The following is a 22,323-nucleotide window of genomic DNA, read 5'->3' on the forward strand; positions in this document are numbered from 1 at the left end:
GTTTCTATCCCCACATTGGTACAATCTGGAGGTAATGTTTCTCACATATTTTCCAGTACCCCTGGCAGGAAAGGGCTCTGGTCATCCACAGAATTGGTCTGCTTGACCATGCACACTTTAATGGTTTTCTTCCCTCCTTCACAAGTTTTTCCTTGGATCAATTCCCAGATATAGCACATACATTGAAATTCTTGCTTTGGTTAGCTTTGGGGAAAACTCTTGATAGGAAACTCTTCTAAGTATGCTCACCTATTTATAGACTGAGACCATCATAAGATAAACTTTAATCTTCCCTTCCTACTCTAAGAAATAATATATGTCATTAGCTTGATCATCAAGAGGAGGAAGACAAACAACCGTGGTAGATGAAGAAACTGAGTTAAGATTATTGGTGTTCATGTGGTGGTAATGATGGTAGTATATATGCTCTTAACCTGTGGAGACCCTGGACAGGAAGGTCTAATGGGAAAAGGGGACTGAGGGTAATATGGCTAAACTTCAGCATCTTGGATTTTCTTCATTAGCTTTTAAGCTTCTTTGAGCTGTACGGATAAGAAGAATGGAATACAATAAGCTGTTTCATGCCCATCATCAGAGAAGTTGCTCAAATTAGTGGACAACATCTCAAAACCTTTCAAAGTGTCTCCTAATGACCTTTTGGGAAAAAACAATAAGTTCATAGTGAATTGCAATGATACACAGACTGAAAATGAACTCCTTCTAAAACCATCACAAACAAGCAATGCTAATGAATATAAACTCTGAAAAGCTGAATTGTTCACTTACCCAATAAAAGGACTATATTTGTACAGTTAAATAAAACAAAGTTACCATATTATTGAGATATGAACATATAATTTTCTATTGTAGAATGATTTGTATATTTTGATCCCTGATGAAGGCACAGATGAGCCTGCTTTTCATGAAACAAGCACTCAAGGAAGTTAGATTCACACACATCTGCACATACTTCTCTATATCTACATGAGTTATGATAATTTATTAAAAACTTGAAGTTATGGTTGATACAATTTCATCATCTTAAGTAAAATGCATTATTCAGATCTCACGTTTGCAATGACTTTCTATATAAGGTCTTCTCTGATTCCCTCTAAAATCTAAATTAGTTGCTTCTTACATGTGAACATAAATCTTTTGTTCTTATCTTACCGTGGCCTAAATCAAATTAAATTATATTTATTCCTTTGAAATCATGAATATGTCTCTGTCACCATTATACTTCCAAAAGATAAACTGCCTCTTGGTATCGCAGAAAGATGCAATAGATGTGTAAACAAGAAAGGAGGTGGGGCAGAGAAAGAACAATGGGAGGCACAAAGATGAAGGAAGGAAGCAAGAGATGGAGGGATAATAATGATAGGAAATTATGAGATACATGTATACTTTTTTACCCAAGTTTATCTTATATTCTGATTGCCCTCGCCTGGGGAATATATCTTTAAGGGATATCATTATAATGTAAAAATCCTACCAAGATACACATAGTGCAATGAGTTTCCATCTTAAACAGGTAAATATATATTTCTCCTGTGTCATTATTATTTTTGGATGACTGCTAGGTGTCACACTTCAGAATACCAAGTGAGCAACCCGCCTGCGGATCTCCTTGGTCTTCACACCATAAACAATGGGGTTAAGGGCAGGGGGCACAAGCAGATAGATGGTAGACAGGAGGATATGGGCATAGGGTGATATATGTCCAAAACGGTGGCTGAAGAAGGAAAAGAAAGCAAGAATATAAAACTCCAGGAAAATGGCAATATGGGAAGTGCAAGTGTGGAATGCTTTGAGTCGTGCCGCCTTATGGGGAAGATGAAAAACAGCCTGAAAAATCAGAATGAAGGAGATAAAGACAAAGATCATGTCAAAACCTAGAATTGCGAAAGCCACAAAGAGCCCATATGATTTATTAATATGAACATCTTCTGCAGCCAACTTGACCACAGCCATGTGCTCACAGTAGGAATGGGCAATAATCACAGACTGGAAAAGTTGTAGTCCTTTGAGTAGAATGGGTAGAATCCCAACAAGCACCATTGCCCAGATTGCCACCATCAGTACCATCTGAATTAGAAAGACAGGTGTGAGGATGGATGTATGCCTCAAAGGATCACAGATGGCCACATAGCGATCAAAGGCCATGGCTAACAGGATGCCAGATTCCGTGCCCTGCAAGGCATGGATGAAGAAGAGTTGGGTGAGGCAAGCATCAAAAGACATGGAGCAAGAGCCAAACCAGAAGATAGCCAACATCTTGGGAGCAATGGCTACACAGAGACCTAGGTCAGTTGCTGCCAAAACTGCCAGGAAGATATACATGGGTTGGTGAAGACTGCGTTCTGTAGCAATGATGATTAATAAGAAGATGTTTCCCAGTAGAGCCAGCAGGCACACACCAAGGAAGGGAAATCCAATCCAAAACTGCACATGCTCTAGGCCAGGGATCCCAATCAGGATCACTGTCTTCAGGTTCAGATATGACATGTTAGTAGATCCCATATGGTTGATAAATCCTTTCCTCATCACTGATCTTGGATGGAAAGAAAGAAGAGAATTATCTTCATCATTTCTTCTAGATCATGAAAAAAAAAAAAGGAATGAAAATGTGGCCATGTGACATTGAATCTTTCAGAGTCAGTTTAAGTCAATCTCAAAATAGAATTCTTGGATACCTTTTCCAAATACCAGTGTGGGTATTTGTGGATGAAGAAGATGAATCCAGTGTTTATCACCTAGAAATTGTTGAAATCAAAATTATGATTCTAAGAATGTTGATCTTACTAGCTTTTGAGGTGGGCTTAGATAGTCCCACAGATGGCAACATTAGCTTTTTTGTCTATATCCACCTTCAGACTGCAGACACATTTCAGATGAGGTGAAATTCCTCTGTGACACTTGAAATTGTAGACTAGATCCTCAAACCTATAGCCCTGTCCATTTTGTTCAAAGGTCAGAATCTCCAGAAAGTGGTAGCCTTTCCCAGTCTTCCCATTTTCTTTGGTTTAGAGAGTAAAATATCTCCTTACAAATCTTAGAATTGAGTATCAGATTGGGGAATGAAGAAGTTTGTTCCACAAAAATTGGTTGAGTAACCCATGTGTGGGCCCATTATCCAGGTTCTTGAAAGTTATATGGAGGAGATGTCCTTTTATCAGTAGTGACGGAGCATTTTTGACTCAATGAGTTACTTCTTGCCCATTAGCTTTCAAAATGGATGTGTAAGCAGAATGGGGAAGAAGGTGATACAAGTCCTCACAGATCTTAGATAAGACAGAAAGTTGAGAAGGTAAATAGGAAATCAATTAAATAAAAGGGCACCGTAAATCAGGACAGAATGGTAACATTAAAAACTGGCCTACTGGATAACCCCTTTAGCTGAAATGTTTTGATTTTGTTCATCTGTTTCAGATGCAAAAGGATAGGGTTGCCTGTGGGCCACCATACTGTTTATAATGGAACTCAACCTAACCTAGATGCTTTCTTTCAGTTTACTATGTTCATTAGGCAGTAAGAGTCATTTCTGATACTTTGTATATTGATTATATTACTTGACAGTCCTCCCAAATTTCTGATATTTTTATATTTTTTCTGCTCTCTCTTTCTTTAGAAATATACTCACTAAAGCTTAAGATATCTTTATATACTCTCTTTTTTATTTTTCATTAATCATTCTGCAAGCTTAAAATCATGCAAAAGTTTTAGTCTATGATTTTTTTGTCATAGCCAAATACATTGAATAGAGAATACCACTCTGAATAGGATTTTATATATTTTCCTTTGAAGGGAAACTAGAGGAATTACTGCTGTGAAATTATATTAAAAAAAAAAAAAAGACTGATTCACAGTCAATAGGAATATATATGTGGGTATAGCTAGAAAGTTCTCAATGTAGTAAAGTATGAAATACTTCAGTGGAGACGGAAAGTAGGAGGTCTTTTTATATAAGCTTCTGTAGCTACATTTATCAGTAGACTATGATCAAGGCACTAAAGAGATATAGATTTTTTAAAAATTAGAAATTTTGTGTAGAGAAATTCCATTTGATGTTCACGTGAAATGAGGTTAAGTGGGAATAGTGATGGATTCCCTAGAAGAGATTGGTGATAAATATGAATATATCTTGTTAAGGGGACATGAGCAGACAAAGGCAGAGCCTAAAGGAATTACAAAAAATGATGTATCTTAGATAATTATTTATAAGTTGTCTGACAATGTAAGAGTAAAAGTAAAATTTAGCTTGTCTCACAATTGTAGGTGTTAATTTATTGCATTACTTTCCTTCTATACAGCATAGTACATGTATTATATATAAATGTGTATGTATTTATATAAACATATAAATAAAATAGATATATATTATATAATATATGCATAAATAATATATAAATATATATTTGTATATATTTTATATGACACTATATATAATAAAAATTTATGTATAATGTAAATATATCACATAAATATAAAAATATATAGTATTATATATATGTACCTTTCTATATATTATGATCCTTTAACATCTTAAAAAGCCATTCTGGCTGGGGTGAGGCTGTCCCTCCTTGTCTGGGTAAGCCAATTCATAGAGATAGCAAAAGGCCCAGCCAGTAGTGTACTTTTGATATGCAAACTAACCAATCTGTATCCCCTTTATCTGGCCCACATACTCCAAGAAGCAATATTTCTCTGCCTTGAACATCCCAGGGCCAGGTACCAGGCAATAGAGCCCACCCCTACACTGCAAAGCCCACCAAAATTATTCAGAGTAGCCAATCCTATACTGTTTACCCTTCCCTGTCTTGACTTTACTATGGAAACCCCAATAAAGGGCTTGTTATAAGTGCCTAAGTTCTTCCTCACCCTACCCCTTCCTCCTGTCTTCTGTCTCCTGATCCCCCTGATGATTTTCCATTTGGCTTTGCAAGGCCTGCTGTGCCTCTCATCTAGGACCTGTTAGTAGCATAACCATTGTTTTCCTGAGATTCTCTCTCTTCTTTTGTGGCCACATCTGATGATTATCTCATAAAAATACAAAATATTTTATGTAAAATTATACTATACGAATTTAGAAATATGACATAGCTTCTCAAATGCTGATTCTACTATTTACCTCAAATGGAATATTGTCCAGATTCCTTAAGTTTACTCAACTGTCAATGGAAATAATGATACCACTTAATTCATTGAATGATTGAGAAGGCTAAATAAGTTTATATATGAAAAACTCAGCATAAGGTATGGGAGAAAGTAAGCACTTAATATTTGGTAGCTCATGCTTGTCAGAATCTGAACAGAACTTCTGTGAAGACAAAAACACATTACTGCCTTCTTGTGGAAGTATAAAACAAAAATACAGAAATGAGGAAACTTCATGAGGAAATAATTGATTAAAAATCCATGAGACAATGAATAAAAATCATCATGGTTGTAACAGAAAAATGACTTCCCAGTGATGTGTAGACCTTGGTGGAGTCAATAAATTTCACTTATTTAAATTGATTTGTCCACTTCACCTGAGAAATAATCATATTCTCCTTTAAAGTCTTACTAGGTAAATGGAAAATACATGAATAGGAAAACCAGTTTTCTAAAAAAGTTTAGATTAAAAATGCTTCTAAGACAGCAAAGACATGCAATTTATGCAAGTTATCTCTTATAATCAAATGAGAAAATGTTTGTTCCTAATCTCTAAGAGAAAGAGGAGAAAGGAATTGGAAGATATCTTCAATGGAGGCAGGGCAAAGTGTTAGAAACAAGAGACGAAAATAGAAGATTGTAATGCCCCAGATATAGAGAGGACTGTATTTCAGGGGATGGGATATAAGTTGTAGTTACAGTGGCAACAAGACCAGACACCAAAGCTATTAGAGGCAATAGGATGCTTCTACTTTTGACCTCTCCATATTTTACAAGCTCTTCTTCTCAAGCTGCAAACATACACACACACACACACACACACACAGAGACAACTTTCCAAACCACAATCCATCTCTTCTTATTTTTTTAATAAAATAAGCAACATTCGGTTACTTTGTATGTAAATATTGGAAGAGGAGCCTGAAACCTTATTTTCATGTTGCCCTGGCACTAAGTAACTGGGACTTGTCAGTTCTGAGTTTTCTTCACACGTAGTTAAGAGGATGGTGCTAGGTTACCTTTGCATCTCTTTCATCTCTGTAATAGATTCTGACATGAATTTATTACAACTATCATATTATTGATAAATAAATGTAGATCAGAAAAAAAAAGTGACCTGCCAAAGGAAAGATTGTTACAGGTTTGAGATCACCTGATTCACTATCCTTTCCATTTCCTTTAAAAATTTGCTACAATTAGAAACAATGAGCCGTACATAGGTTCCAATTCATGGAGAAGAAACTCACCAAGAAAAACACATAGCCAGGATGTAAAAATCAATGGAATAGCTCTTTTCTGCCAGAATTTGGATTTGAAAATGTATTAATAATCAAATGTCTTTCATCATCTGTCTTTAGCTGTTGCTTTTCTTAGCCTTGGATTCTGAGCTGATCCCAGGGCAATTTTCAAACCTATCCCTAAAGAGATCATTACACCACTGGAACTCAGCTTTTTCGAATCATAATGGTATCCCTTGCCTGAGGGCACACAGCCAGAAAGCACTCAGTTACTTCATAAATTGTTTCCAAGGAATGAGAATCAGGGAATTTCAAATTATGGGTCACCTTCAGAGCGTGGTGAACCTGAGATCATTAGGCGTGAGGAAAGAAAATCTGAGAAATGGAAAATTTGTAGACTGGAAAGATTGAAGACAGTAATTTAGTCCATTTTCTGGCCTTTGATCAGACTTGTAGCTTAAGGAAACAAAAGATGTTTATCTTTATAAATATAATGCTACTATATCTGAAACAAAGCTGTAAGAACTTCTACTCTTATTATTATACCACTACTGATGCAGGAAAACAGATGTGGGGCATGAGAAGGGCTATGTCCCAGGCTTCAGTTGAGCCCCTGGGACATGCCCTGCCAAGTGTGGGTCCTTGGCTTCATGCAGGAAAGAATTCAAGAGTGAGCCAGAGTTGAGTAAAGGTAGATTTACTCTACCTCAATGTATTCAGAGGGATACATTGAAAGGCAAGAGAAAGGCCACGAGGTGTGGGGATTGGGTGCTCAGATTAAAAGTAGGTATACATTCCACAGACAGAGTGCGGGCTGTCTCTGAAAGGGATGTGGGGGAGGTGGGGAGAGAGAGAGGCAGTGGCCACAAGGCACTGTGTTACCAGTTTTTATGGGCTTTGGTAGCTTCACATGCTAATAAGTGGAAGGACCAGTCTAGCTAGCCTGGGGAAGGGGCTGGGATTCCCAGGAAGTTGGCTATTTCCCACTTTGACCTTTTGTTGCTAGCCTTGGGACTGCAATGGGCCTGTGGGCAAGCTATTCACCATATTAATATATTACAATGAGTGTATAATGAAGCTCAAGGTTTACTAGAAGTTAAATCTCCCATCATCTTGAGCCTCAAGGCCTACTGGGGGTTGAATCTTTTCACCATTTTGATGTTAATTGCTGTAGCATTCCTTGAATGGCTGTGCCCTGCCCTCTTCCTGTCTCACTACTACCACTAATAAATTTGTTTGAAACCATTATTAGTTTTCCTTTGCAGTTTCAAAAAACAAACAAACAAATCTACTCGAGATCTCCTGGTGACTTAAGTTTCTTAGAATCTTGAGGAATATACATCAAATATGACGTTGGGGTTCTTATCACAAAATCAATGCAGTACCTTTGTATGCCATAGGACATTGTTAATTGCATGCAAAATTATGTCGGAAAACTTACTTTCTTCTTTTTTATTTCCAGAAGCAGGGCCTGGTGTTCAGTTGATAACATTGATACAGGAAAAAGAATGTGGGGCGAGAGGATGGTAGTGTCCCCAGGTCTCAACTGAGCCCCTGGGACATGCCCTACCAAGTGTGGGTCCTTAGCTTCGTACAGGAAAAAATTCAAGAGTGAGCCACAGTTGCGTAAAGGCAGATTTATTCAGAGAGATACATACTCCATAGACTGAGTGCAGGCTGTTTCAGAAGACAAGAGAAAGGCCACGAGTGCAGGGGTTGGGTGCTCAGTTTAAAGTAAAAGTAGATACACACTCCATAGACAGAGTGCAGTCTCTCTCACTCAAAAGAGAAAGTGGACACAAGACATGGTGTTGCTAGTCTTTATGGGCTCAGTAACTTCATATGCGAACAAATGGGAGGATTATTCCAACTACTTTGGGGAGGGGGATGGGATTCCCAGGAATTGGACCATCATCCACCCTTCATGTTTTATGGTCAGCCTTGAAACTGTCCCTGCACCTGTGGGAGTACCATTTAGCACGCTATTATATTTCAATGAGTGTATATTGAAGCTCAAGGTCTACTGAGAGTTGAATCTTCCACCATCTTGGTGCTTGGTATATCTTTCTTTTAATGGTCATGCCCTGCCCCCTTCCCTCCTGTCTCAACATGATGTTTAATAATGTGGTATTTATTACATTTAAGTTGATAACACTACATTGTAAAATTGAAATTTTCTCACTTAAAAAAAACAGGTAAATATGTGAGGTGATGGATATATTAATTAACTCAATGGGGGAAATCCTTTCCCAATGTATACATGTATCATATCATCATGTTGTACACTTTAAATTTCTTACAATTTTGTCAGTTATACCTCAATAAAACTAAGACAAATGTAAGAAAGATTTTTAACTAAGTCTGAACCAACTCCCTACCTTCAATCATGAGGTGGTATTTCAATTGTGGGTTCTTGTTGAGACTTCTGGGATTGTGTAAGCAATGTATGACTATATGTCCCAGAAAATATATATGTCCTATATACCTGATATTTACTAGAATTAAAAGGGATGGATGAAATATCCCCATATCTTTGCTTCCTTATTTTTTTTCATTGCTTTTCCTACCAGATATGGTCAAGTAATTTCTCCACAAATGGACTCTAAAGTTGAACACATTTGTTTTCCTTTCCAACCCACATTTTAAACCTATTCTGCAGATATTTCATCTTCATTTTGTCCCTGTGGTATCTTTTCCTTTAATTTTCTTTCATTTTCTCTGTATCAATTACTTCATAATAAGTTTCCCATCAATTGCCTTTTCTTCTTTGTACTTTAAGTATTTTCTCTCAATTTCTGTCTTTCCTGAACAGATAAGCATGTTCCAGTCATATAAAAAATAACCTCTTCTGAAACCAGAACTCTAGAGACTATCTCACTTTTTATTGAAGCAAAGGTTTTGAAATTGACTATCCTTCATTTCCTCTTTGTCTTGTTTTCCAATTGCTTTTCTTTTCATCATAACATTATATTATTTCCTTTCTCTTTTATTTCCTTTTCCTCAGTTTGTTGAAATCACCCATGTTTATAATTAGCAACCTGAGCAAGTACTTCCTTATCTCCATGGAACTTAATGGGTTCATAATTGTATAAATTATTAACACCAAACTTTGATGTTATTTACTATATTTAGTTTTGCCACCATTGTCTAATGCTTCATCCTTTATTTCTTGCATCATTCCTTTCTTCATGGATTAATTTTTAAAATGTATGTTGTTTCCCTAGTTCCAGTGGTTGAAACTGTTGGATATGTGTTTACATATATTCTTACATATAAGGAATAATAGATTTAATAGAGAGAAAGGATGCAATATATATGTATACATATATATATGGATATATCCTTGTATGTGTGTGTGTGTGTATTGTTCCATTGAAGAGACATAGCAATTAGAGGGCATGTAGAAAAAATGTACAGTTAACATTGTACTTAATGGTGAAATACTGGATGGTTGTTCTCTGTTATTAAAAACAAGGTGGAGAAGGGAAGGTAAAGGTATAGCTCAGTGGCAGAGTGCGTACTTAGCATGTATGAGGTACTGGGTTCAATCCCCAGTATCTCTATTAAACAAATAAATAAATAAACTTAATGACTCCTCCCACCCCCCAAAAAAGGTGGGTTGCTCTCTGTTATTGAGAACAGTGTAAAGATGTTCATTCTCACCATTTCTATTTCAATATTATAATTCAAGTCCTAGCATATGAAATGAGGATAGAAAAGTAAGTAAAGAGCATGAAAAATCACCAAGGTCTCTAAGAAAATCTCCTGGAACTAATGATTGGGTTTATTAAGGTAACATGATAAGAGAAAAAATCAGTGTATAAAATTAATTATATTTCCATTCAATATCAATGAACAATTGAAAATTTAAAAATTTAAAGTACTTTTCAATAACTAAAAGAGAGAAATACTTAGGTGTAAATCTACAAAATATGTGTAGAATCTGTGTTCAAAACCACACAGCACTAATGAAAGAGATGATAAGATCTAAATAAATAGGTTTACCGTGTTCATAGATCTTTCCAAGTTGATTGATAGATTTAATGCAATTTAATGTACATATCTTCTCTCTATGTCTTGCCCTTTGCTTAATAGTGTTTTTAGATGAACAGAAATTCTTAAGTTTAAGTAATATCTTCCCAGGATTTCATTTTTTATATTCTATTTAAGAATCCTTTGCTTATTCCCAGCTCATGAAGATATTCCCCCCATGTTTTCATTCATAGCTTTGTTATTTTGCCTTTTGCATTTAGATAAAAAATTAATCTAAAACTAACTTTATTTTTAATAATGTGAGGTTATAGTCAAGGTTTGTTCTTCTCCAAATGGATGCTTAATTTGTTCAACATATCATATGCTGAAAAGAACATTATTTTCTATTATATTTTGTGGCATCTTTGTCATATTCAAATAATTATTCATGTATGAGTTATTCTAGATTATACTTTTTTTACAGTAGAAGCTATTTTTATCTCTGTCAAGACTACAGTATAATAATGAACATAACTTTATGTATGAGACTTAGGATAGCTTACTAGGTATAGTAGAATATTGTTTTAATTCCTCATCTGAGAACCTAGAACTATATTATAGTGTAGGTAGACAACTCCATATGATACAATTATTTCTATATGTAGAACACAGGATACTTACTTAAATTAAAACCTTATAAAAGCATGGCATAATTTGAATTTTTTGTGCTTATTCTTACTAATTGATATAATTTACCCAGGGCTTTCATTGTATATATAGACAAGATGTGCTGTGAGGAGATGAAATTTGATGTATGTGTGCATCTTTAATGGATACTTTGGAGTATTTACATAATAGTGTTAAATTATATCAATAGTTGAACTCAGTTCAGGTTACTACTAACTGATGTTTGCAATGAATTAAATCCTTCAAACTTGCAAATTCCTCCTGTTTAAGTATCGTCCAACTCTGTATTTAATCAAGTGACTATGACTAGCACAGTGTGATATTATCTTTCAATGAGTGTATAAAGTTTCTAAAGTGTTTAAGTTTTATAATGAAATGTTCAGTAGACTTTGTGCTTCTTGTCTGTATCATTATCCCATACTTATGATGTCATTGCATTGCTTAATCAAAAATTGGAAGATACTAAAAACGGTGAATCACTTTTCAGAATTAGTTCACTTTTCAAAATTTAAATGAGCATTTGCTTAGAAACTTGCTGATAATTTAATCATATAGCACAAAGAGTTGCAACATTGAAAAGATTTATGAAACCCATTAATGGCTTCCTTAAGCTGGTTTGTGATAGATGGTTATATTGGAGAATTTGGTTACCATTAAAATGGCCATGATAATTTACTTTTGGTATTCATTCATCAGACTGTTGTTTACTATATAATTGAATAATCTTTGATAATTAAATTGAAAGGCAAGGACTGAGAATGATGTCATAGAAAACAGTAGAATATGGAACCTAAAGAATCAGTTACTTCACTCAGAAAACTATAAACTGTCAAAAAAACTGACAGAATAAGCTTTTTAACAATGCCACGGTCTAATCTACACATGACAACAAGATGACTGCTCAATGAAAGGAAAAAAAAAGGGACAGCTGAATTTTGATAGAGATTGTTATGGCATTTTTGGTCATTCATCTACCATCTTGCCTTCTACAGTACAGCAATAGCTGTGGGAATGGGGACCCACATTTCTGTTGTGGCTTGCAGGTACCGGGGGGTGAATGCAAACTTTGTTCCTAAACATTGCAGTTGTGCATTTGACTTGTCTGTTGAGAAACCAGCACAGAGCATCACCTTTGCTCCCACACCCTTAGGCTGGAGCAGATTTTGAGGGGGAAGCAGGGCCTGTCAAAAAGATTTAAAGACAAACACTGCCTGTGACCACCTAAAGTGAAGCACAAGAGTGAGAGCAAGTAGCAGACAGTTCCAAAGCCCCAAAAGAAGGAGATAAAGGGAAATGTTTCTGGAGGGTTTATGAGCTCACAAGGGCCACTGCATCTGTCATGGACCATAGTATGCACCACATGTCCAGGACTGGACACTTGCTCAGAAAAGACCTGAGAGAATCCTAGACTGATACAACTGTTGGGTCTGTGGGCTCCAGTCAAATAGGAGGTAGAAGCTAAAGCAAAGTTGTCGGTGGCTTGGCTCAGCTCTGCCTTGAAGGAGCGACACAAATCAAGGCCAAGCTGCAAAGTGTGGGAGGGTAGTTCTCTCATTCAGAGATCAGTGAGGCTATTCTCATTTTGCGTGATCAGCTTTAAAATACCAAAACCAGATAAAGACATAGCAGGGATGAAATTTAAGACGAATATCCTTTATGAATATAGTTGCAAAATTTCTCAACAAAATTTGAGCTAACTGAATCCAATAGCATATTAAAGGATTATACACCATAACCAAGTGGGATATATTTCAGGAATGCAAGTGTAGCTCGACAACATCAACAAAATCAATATAATAAACCACATTAATAGAACAAAAGAAATAAACAAAAAATAGCACATGGCCATCTTAGTTGGTACAGAAAAACATTTGACACAATCTAACATTCTTTCATGATAAAAACACTCAGAAAACTAGAAGTAGAGGAAAACTTCCTCAACAAGCTAAAAGACATTTATGAAAAGTCCATGGCTAACTTTATATACAATGGTAAAAGACTGAAAACTTTTCCCCTAATGTCAGGGTATATGAAAAGGTGCTCGCCATCACTTATCATTAGGGAAATGCAAATCAAAACCACAATTAACTATCACCTCACATCTGTTAGAATGGCTGTTATCAAAAAGTCAGAAGTTTACAAGTGTTGGTGAAGATGTAGAAAAAAGGGAACCCTTGTGCACTGTTAGTGGGAATGTAAATTGGTAGGGCCATTATAAAAAACATTATAGAGGTACTTCCAAAAATTAAAATAGAACTAACATATGATCCAGAAATCTTATTTCTGGGTATATAGCCAAAGGAAATAATATCAATATGTCAAAGAGATATCTGCAGTTTCATGTTTATTGCAGCATTACTCACAGTAGCCAAGATATGGGAACACCCTAAGTGTCCATTGAAAGGTGAATGAGTAAGCAAAATGTGACATATATATATAAATATATATATTTATATTATTCAGCCTTAAAAAAGAAGGAAATCTTGCCATTTGTGGCAACATGAATGAATCTGGAGGACATGATGCTAAATGAAATAAGCCAGACACAGAAAGACAGATATCACAGTATCTCATTTATATGTTGAATCTTAAAAAAAAAAAAAAAAAAAAACTCACCAAAAAACTGTCAAAGTCATGAGTCATAGTAACAGAGAAAAGAATGATGGCTACCAGAGGCTATGGCATGAGGGGAAAAGGGAGATATTGATCAAAGTGTACAAACTTTCAGTTATAAGTTGAACATATTCTAGAGACGTAATGCACAGCATGGTGACTATAGTTAATAATGTGTTGTACACTTGATATTTACTAAGAGAGTAGATCTCCAGTGTTCTCACCACAACCCAAAAAGTAACTGTGTGAGAAGATGGTTATGTTAGTTTCCTCCTAGTAGTATTTTCAGAATGTGTATGTCCAGTTTTAAAAAATTGCATGTTTATATATAATATATATTATATATACAATTTTTACTTTTCAAAAATAATTGAAGAAAAAATTTAGTTGCATTTTAGATATAAGGATATTCAGGTTTTATATTTCTTCTTTTCCAATTTTTGTAATTTATGTCTTTCAAGAATTGTGCTTATTTTGTTTATATTGTTGAATTCATTGGTACTAATTTATTCACAATGTTCCATTGTTGATATTTTAATGTATGTGCTATGTAGTAATAAGTCTTTTTTTTTTCTTTGTGTCATTGATTTTTATTCTCTCTCTCTCTCTGGCTCTTCTTCTATAATTTGCTTCATATTTTATTAATGCATGTTCCATTATTATCATTTCTTTCACCTTATTTATATTTAATTTGCTCTTATTTTTTCTTACTTTTTAATAACAATATAATGTACATTCATTTCAAGGATACACAAAATAGACCTTAAGCTGGGATGTAATGAAGTATTAACACATTTCAAATATTTAATAATGTAAAGAGTGCATTTTCTGTCTAAGTTAGAATTTAAAAACATTATTCAATATTTTAAATATTTGGAAATCAAGCAGCACATGTCTCAATATCTCATTCGATAACACAGAAATCACAATGAATATTAGTCTTATTTTAATTGAATAAGAATGAAAATACAGAATGTCAAATGTATGATATGCAACAAAATCAATGGTTAAAATAAACTCATAATTGAAACCATATACATTCCAAAACAGAAAGTTTGAAAACTAACAAAGTGTTCTTATGAAGAATTAAAAGAACTACAAATTAAAAATAAAGATAATAAAAGGAAGAGATGATAAAGATTAAATTAGAAGTGAAATGCATTATAGATAGAGAGCTAATATCAGTGTTAACTTGAACATTTTTTATGTCAACCTACCTGTAGTCTTGGAAATAAATGCCTCTCAGAGAATGATGATGTGAAATCCCAACAGTTAAAAACAGAATCCAAATTCTTTCCGTTTGTAGAAAATAATTCTCTACATGATTGCAGTCACTTGATAGATCACTGCTGGGATCCATGATTCAGAAGAAAAATTTGTGTCACACGTTTACAAATTACCTTATTTTTTACACCATAGACAATAGGGTTGAGTGCCGGTGGCACAAGGAGGTAGATGGTAGACAGAAGTATGTGGGTAGAGGGGACAACATGTCCGAACCGATGGCTGAAGAAGGAGAAGAAGGCAAGAATATAAAACTCAAGGAAAACAAAAATGTGAGCTGTACAGGTATTGAATGCTTTGAGCCGTGCCTCCTTTTGACGTAGGCGAAAAACAGCCTGGAAAATAAGGATATAGGAAATGAGGATAAAAATCATGTCAAATCCCAGAATTGTAAAACCCACGAAAAGACCACATGTTTTATTGACTTGGATGTCTTCTGCAGCCAGCTTGACCACAGCCATGTGCTCACAGTAAGAGTGGGCAATTACAGTGGAATGGAAAAGGTGCAGTCTTTTGATCAGAATGGGTAACAGACCAACCAGCACTGTAGCTCGTATTGCCACTATCACTATCATGCGACCCAAGACTGAAGGTGTGAGGATGGATGTGTGCCTCAGAGGATCACAGATGGCAATGTAGCGGTCAAAGGCCATGGCCAATAGAATGCCAGACTCCATGCACTGCAAGGCATGAATGAAGAATAGCTGGGCTAGGCAAGAGTTAAAGGCCATAGAGTAAGATCTGAACCAGAAGATAGCCAACATCTTGGGAGCAATGGCTGCACAGAGTCCTATGTCGGTGGCTGCCAGCACAGCCAAGAAGATGTACATGGGCTGGTGTAGGCTGCGTTCTGTAGGGATGATGATTAGTAAAATGATATTTCCCCAAAGAGCCACTAGGCACACAGCAAAGAAAGGAAACCCAATCCAAAACTGCACATGTTCTAGTCCAGGAATTCCAATCAAGATTACGGTTCTGGGGTTCAAATATGATATGTTAATGGATGCCATAGAGGTTGATGTTCTGTCTTCTCACCACTGATTCTGATACCTGCAGAAGAAAACTTGGATGGGAAGTCAAAAGTCTTCAGGTTTCACTGTCATGCAACCATACTGAGCATTGAGCAAATAAGTTCAGTGCCTTGGATGATTGTTTGGCCAGTATCTTCTACAACACCTGCCAAATGGCAGAAGCAAACAATCTTTTCGAGAGCTGGAAAATGGGAAAGTGTCAGGATTCTTGATGTCACTCTTAGCTCTTGTGGAAATGAAAACCATGAAACTGAGAGCCCCAACCTTTGACATCTTCCTTGAGCTCTAGCCTAGTTTGCCTGAAATGCTGGCATTCATTGTCCCTTATGTACTTCTAGATGCCATTTTCATAACAGTTGGTAATTCTTCTGGGAGCCTTGGTGTCCTAAAAGAAATCCTGTTTCTCTGGTCCTGTGACCATTAGTAGGTAATCCTGGGGGAACTTTCAGTATTAGCCACACTGCTCCTGGGCCCAGAGAATGAATTGTTTATCCCTGAGTCATTCGCATTGGTTCTCAAATGGACTTTGTCAGAACAGAGTTCACCTTTCTTGTGTTAATTCATTTCTTTATTAAAGTATAGAGCAGACTACTTTTTTTTTTAACAGTAAATGTGGCCCTGAGTGGAGATTTGAAGAATATGGTCTTCTTTCAGACACAGCCAGGTCAGCTTGGTTTTCTAAGTGAATTAAGGCCCAGTTATGTTTAGGGTAGATGTTTTGAGTGGAATAGGGAGTGTGAAATAGAGAAGCTGGTTTTGTTTGTTTTGGTTTTGGTTTTGGTTTTGGTTTTTTACCAGTGTTCAGGGGATTGAGAGAGAAGTGAAAGCAGAAAAACAATACAGAGATGCCAAATTCAAGAAGAATGGACTACATAAAATAGCGTATACACGCAGGATCTGGCTAGTTTCGACATACTCTTAAGCTAGATCTAGATTAGCATAATAATGTTTTTTTCCCCCTCAGAGATTCGAGATTAGTGGATTGCTAGGTTTCTTGAGCTCTGAGTAAGATCACATATCCTTCTGTGCATAGTGGACTCCCTACTTTTTCTTTTTAAAATTTTTACATTGTACTGCGAGTGATTAGCTGTGGCTTGAATCCTGAAGATCGTTTGGTATAATGCTCTTAATACCTCTCTAGATCAACAGTCTTTCCAGATTATGATTCATATTTTTGGGGGGATGATTTGAATACATTTAATAATAGTTTCTCTATTTTTCTCCTTTTAGTCTTAGTTTCATTAATCACACTCTAATATTTTAATCATTTTACATTTTTCTATCTTCCATCTTTGCCTAAACACTGATCCCAGTTGCTTCAACAAAGAGATTAACTCAGAACTGGTCACCTCTATACAACCTAGAAACAAGTTCTTTATGACTTTGTCAACCTAGAAGTGTTAGGAGGCAAAAGTCAAGCAAAAGTGTTTATTTGGGATCTAAGAATTGCAATTTCAGGTACCAGATGTCAGGAGCAACTCCTATAGTGTCGCACTAGGGGGAAAAATTGGAGATTTTTAAAGACAAAAAGGGGAATATTTGCATAATTTACTTACAAAGAATTTTGAGTGGTGTGGCGGCAGAAAGCTGGTCTTGTGAGTGTAGAGAAAAACATAATGAGTGTGTTTTTATTTTATCTAGTATTCAGCAAGTAGTTAAAATCAAGGACTGGAAAATCAGAAAATGACCTGTCTACTAATTCTGGATACCTCACTTACTATTTATGAAATCTTGCTAAAGCACTGTACTTATTACTAATTGCTCATCTGTAAATTAAGGACACTATCCTTACTTAGCTGAGTGTTAAATGAGATCATGTATGTTGACTGAAAAAAAAAAGTGCAACATAAGAACAGTGAGTTTCAGTTACGTTCGGGGACCTTACTAAAGACTGTAGCTTGGACTACAGCCTGTCAATAGGAACTGTTCCAAAGAGTTAGGGGAGGAGCCAGTATATATATAAATTTTGGGTCTGGCAAATATTTGTAGTCAAGAGAAAAAAGATTACTGCTAATCACAAAGAATAGATATTCCAAGTTAACGATCTTAGTGCTTTTCTGTGTATGTGAAGATACAAAAATCTGGGGTTATTGGATTTTTTCCTTAGATGTTAACTATCTAAGGGCCCATGTATGCAAAGCACAGAATGCTTCATCTCATTTTTTCCATCATGAATTCCCCTCAGGAAGCACTGTCCTTGACTGCAGTGGATTGGTTACAAGTTAACCCTTTGTATAAAGGGACAATGAGCACCATTCTTTATTCTTTTTGTTTACATATGTAGAGCAGATTATTGTCCGGAACAATTTGAATCCTTAATGTATGGTAGCTTATAGAAAGCCTAGTTATTTTGTCAAGGCAGAAACAGGCTGTGGAATAATGAGGAGAGATAAAACAAAGTACAGAGAAGTGAAAATTTATTGATGATAGTACTAAAGAAAACTCCATGAGAAGAAGAAATTTTGAGAGCCTAATAGCTTTCCTCCATCATCTCATGTATAAGATTGGCCTTTTCTCCAAGTAGTCATCAAATGATCAGGTTGAAATAATAAGGTGATATTCTAACTAGTTACCTATACAGACCTTTTTTTGCAGTTAAAAATGATCATATGATTTAAGAAAACAAAATTGTAATAATTACTCCTCCTTTCCTGACTCTGAGTACATAGTGATAAAATGAGGGAAACATATGCATCTAAATTTTGTTAAATCTAGTTTCTATGACAGACAACAGGGCTTTATTTCTCTTAGCTTTTTGAAAATAATCTAACTGCTATCACATGAGGGATAATCTCAATCCTACTTACTGAATGAAAGAGGGAAAAAAGGTCCTAATAGGTCAACTCCAACAGAGGCAAGAGGACAAAAAGGAGATTGGAGTCTCCTTTGCCCTGACACAAAGAGGATTGAGCTGCTAGGTAGATATGAATCTCTACAAGACCTATGAATCTCCTGTCTTTCCTCTACTTTCTACATTACTTAAACACCCACCACATCTCCATAGAAACCAAAGGTAGATTACCTCTAAATTAGCCTTTTTCCATTTTTTAATAAACCAGAAAACATTAGAATTAATGAGGATCCAGTCATCTAGAACCCAGAAATCTTAGGGACAACTTTGCTTATATCGTTAATTACTTGGGGTCCAGAAATACAAGAAAATATGACCTAACTACCCATGAAAACCTTTGAATTCTAAATCATGTTAATCTAGTCCTTCATCTTTTGTTGTTGTTTTTGTTGTTGTTAAAAAATTCTAAACACAGAGAAGACATGGACAGAAATATTGAGTAAAACAAGATTTTAAAACCTTATTTGATCATTTTTTCTTAAAATAAACTGTCATCACAACCTTTCGTCAGCTTGCAATTCCCAATTTGTAGGGAATGAGCTGGGGGCTGGCCTGGCATATGAATGGGCTGGTTGCATCAATTTGTTTCCAGCAACATTTCCAGCACATATTATGGATGACTGGCTGGATATTACTAAGTGCCTGGGTTGATCACAGAGCATCATCATCCTCCTGAGGCCCCTCCTGAGCATTAATACTCTTCTCATCCTTGACTTCCTTCCCAGAGGCAAGTTGGTGTCAGACTTGGAACATAGGGTCAGGACGTTCTCTGGTTTCTAGAGGAAAAGGAGTCTACCAGGAGCATATCTCCTGGATCACCTTTGGAGCAAGTTGATTTTGAGCTCTTTAGGAGTGAAATTAAGGGAATGTGAGAGATGGAGATATCTTAAGATGGAGGGAAAAAGGAGTCTCTTCTATCCTACTTATCTGACAAGACTCAGAACATCTTGAGTATATATATGTGTGTGTGTATATGTGTATATATGTGTATATATATATCCAGTAGCAAAAATGTATAATTATAATCTTTCTCCCAGCTTTCCCCAAAAGGACCTCTGGTCTTTTAGCAGGCTGAATGACTGGAGAAAAGGAAATAATCAGGCTACAAAGTTATTCTCTCTTTCCTCCTCTTGGTGACATATTTATTAAAAATTTTATGATTTGTCATCCAGACTTAATGATGGTACTAATATTTAAATTCTCCTAGGATGTGTCATGACTCAGTATCTTAACTGGGTTGAGAAGTTAGTGAGGTTTCAACTTATTACTTCCTAACATAGTAGCCCCTCCCCCAAAGAAATCAAAGCTCAGGGCAAAGGTATTATATGCTATTACCTTACTGGAGGCTCTGATACTAAAAACTATAAATGAAGGACAAGATGGGAGGTCCTTAATTATGATGCATCATTGAAACTGACTGCTGCTAAATGTGACTACGTGTTCCATTTTATGAGACTATTCCTTAAAACTTGTATCTCATTATTGATATTTATAGGAGAGGAAAGGGGACTTGATTTACCCACTGGCTCCCACCCATCATTCATAGAAGAATCAACCCCATTCATTTTCTGATTAATAGTATTGATAGCTTTGACCTTGAGAATGGGGTTTGGCGTGTGGCATAAGGTGAACACTACAACGTTGTGCTTGAGTGAATTTATTCAGAGTCCACCAAGGATTTATCACGTCAGATCAGTTGAAACAAGAGACGTTTGAGGGCCAATGGTTTTGGAGGATGCTTAAGAAGCAGTTTTATTTTCTAAAGCTTATTTTCTAAGCTTTTAAAAATTCTGAACTTTCAATACATTTGTGGATTATTTGGGTTTCCAAACCTAAGTTCTCTGAGTATCTTAGATTAAGACACTTAACTACTCAGTATTAGCTACTTTGTGTTTAAATTTATATATGAAAACATGTAGAGAAATTAAGCAAGCATTTACCTTTGTAAAAATGTTTTAGAAACTGTATTATAGTAGTGATAATAATAATAATTGATAATATTTGTAGTAGTTGTCATTGTAGTATCTATTACGCATATGTAAGACTTGAAGTAAAGATCTGATCCACACAGTAATTATGGTCGGAATTAAAGATGAGTCATTAATGAATAAAGCCAAAATATATGGGAAAAGCAGAAAACTCTTTTCTGTGTATGAGGCTTTTTGATAAGACCAACATGGTGTACACATCTTTGAGGTATCAAATTTGCCATGCATGGAGACACAAATTTTATGAAATAATTTATTTTTCTTATGATTTTATATATCAAATGCAATGTTTAAATGATTATTTTACTGGTGAAAGTAATTATCATCATTCTTAAATGCTAGAGAGTATTATTTTGTATGGAAAAAAATAGTGATTCTGTCCATTCAAGAAACATTTTTCATTCAACAAATATTGAATGCCTTGCTTTTTATAAATTAGGCATTACTACAGTTACTAGTGATATAAACACGAATAAAAGAAATTTCAACATTATAGCAAAATTTTGCAAAGTTGAGCTATGAGATTTATGTGACTTGCGTAGGTGAGATCATTGGCCCAAAGAAATACACAAAGTTATGGTACAAATATGATCTTATACACACTTACATTTATTTTAACTGTATTGAACACTTGAAAAAATAATTACATTGTATATGGACATATAGCATATTCTAAAATGTATAGTTACCCTTATTTTTTTAGTATTTATGTACTTACGAGTTAGGTCCATTCTTTCTGACCAATAGCAAGGTAACAATAATCATGTATCTGAACATACTAATATAGTGGTAATTTTTCCACTGCATGGAAGGAGAACTTCATTTCTCAACACTGACGGGGGTGGGAAGGAACAGAATGGGATTTCAAAATTTGTAGATACTGACAGGCATATGTAGAATAGATAAACAAGATTATACTGTATAGCACAGGGAAATACATACGAGATCTTGTGGTAGCTCACAGTGAAAAAAAAAAGTGACAATGAATATATGTATGTTCAGGTATAACTGAAAAATTGTGTTCTACACAGGTATTTGACACAACATTGTAAAATGACTAACTCAATAAAAAAAAAGTTAAAAATAAACAAACAAACAGAAGAAATTAAAGTTTTCTTACTGTATAGCACAGGAACTATATTCAATATCTTATAGCAACTTATGATTAAAAAGAATATGAAAATGAATATATGTATGTTCTTATATGACTAAAGTATTGTGCTGTACACCAGAAATTGACACAACACTGTAAACTGACTGTACTTCAATAAAAACATGTTAAAAAAAAAGGTCAAAAAAAAGAAAAAAGTACAGAAAGTAAAAAACAAAAAAACAAAAAAACCACCGTAAGGCTCTGGCTCTCTGTCATTGTAGAACCAGGAAGTTCCTTAAGGCTGCTGAATTTAGATGTTCTCTTCAAAACTTTGATCTTCTTCTTGTACTTGAACGTCTATATCCTCATATAATACTCTGTGACTTCTTCAGATGAATGCATGTTAAGAACG

The 22,323-nt window shown here is 35.3% G+C and overlaps 2 protein-coding genes across 2 annotated transcripts; both read right to left on the bottom strand.

Annotated features, from left to right (window-relative positions):
- Positions 1-1,590: 1,590 nt before the first annotated feature.
- LOC105068557 (olfactory receptor 52A1-like) lies at positions 1,591-2,523 on the bottom strand. Its single transcript, XM_010954432.3, has one exon. It carries the CDS (start codon positions 2,518-2,520, stop codon positions 1,591-1,593), a length of 930 nt encoding a protein of 309 aa, XP_010952734.1. The 5' UTR covers positions 2,521-2,523.
- A 12,484-nt stretch (positions 2,524-15,007) lies between these two features.
- Positions 15,008-15,958, bottom strand: LOC105068558 (olfactory receptor 52A1-like). Its single transcript, XM_010954433.2, has one exon. It carries the CDS (start codon positions 15,956-15,958, stop codon positions 15,008-15,010), a length of 951 nt encoding a protein of 316 aa, XP_010952735.2.
- Positions 15,959-22,323: the final 6,365 nt, after the last annotated feature.

Source organism: Camelus bactrianus, chromosome 10, assembly GCF_048773025.1.
Source record: "Camelus bactrianus isolate YW-2024 breed Bactrian camel chromosome 10, ASM4877302v1, whole genome shotgun sequence".
Lineage (NCBI taxonomy): Eukaryota > Metazoa > Chordata > Mammalia > Artiodactyla > Camelidae > Camelus > Camelus bactrianus.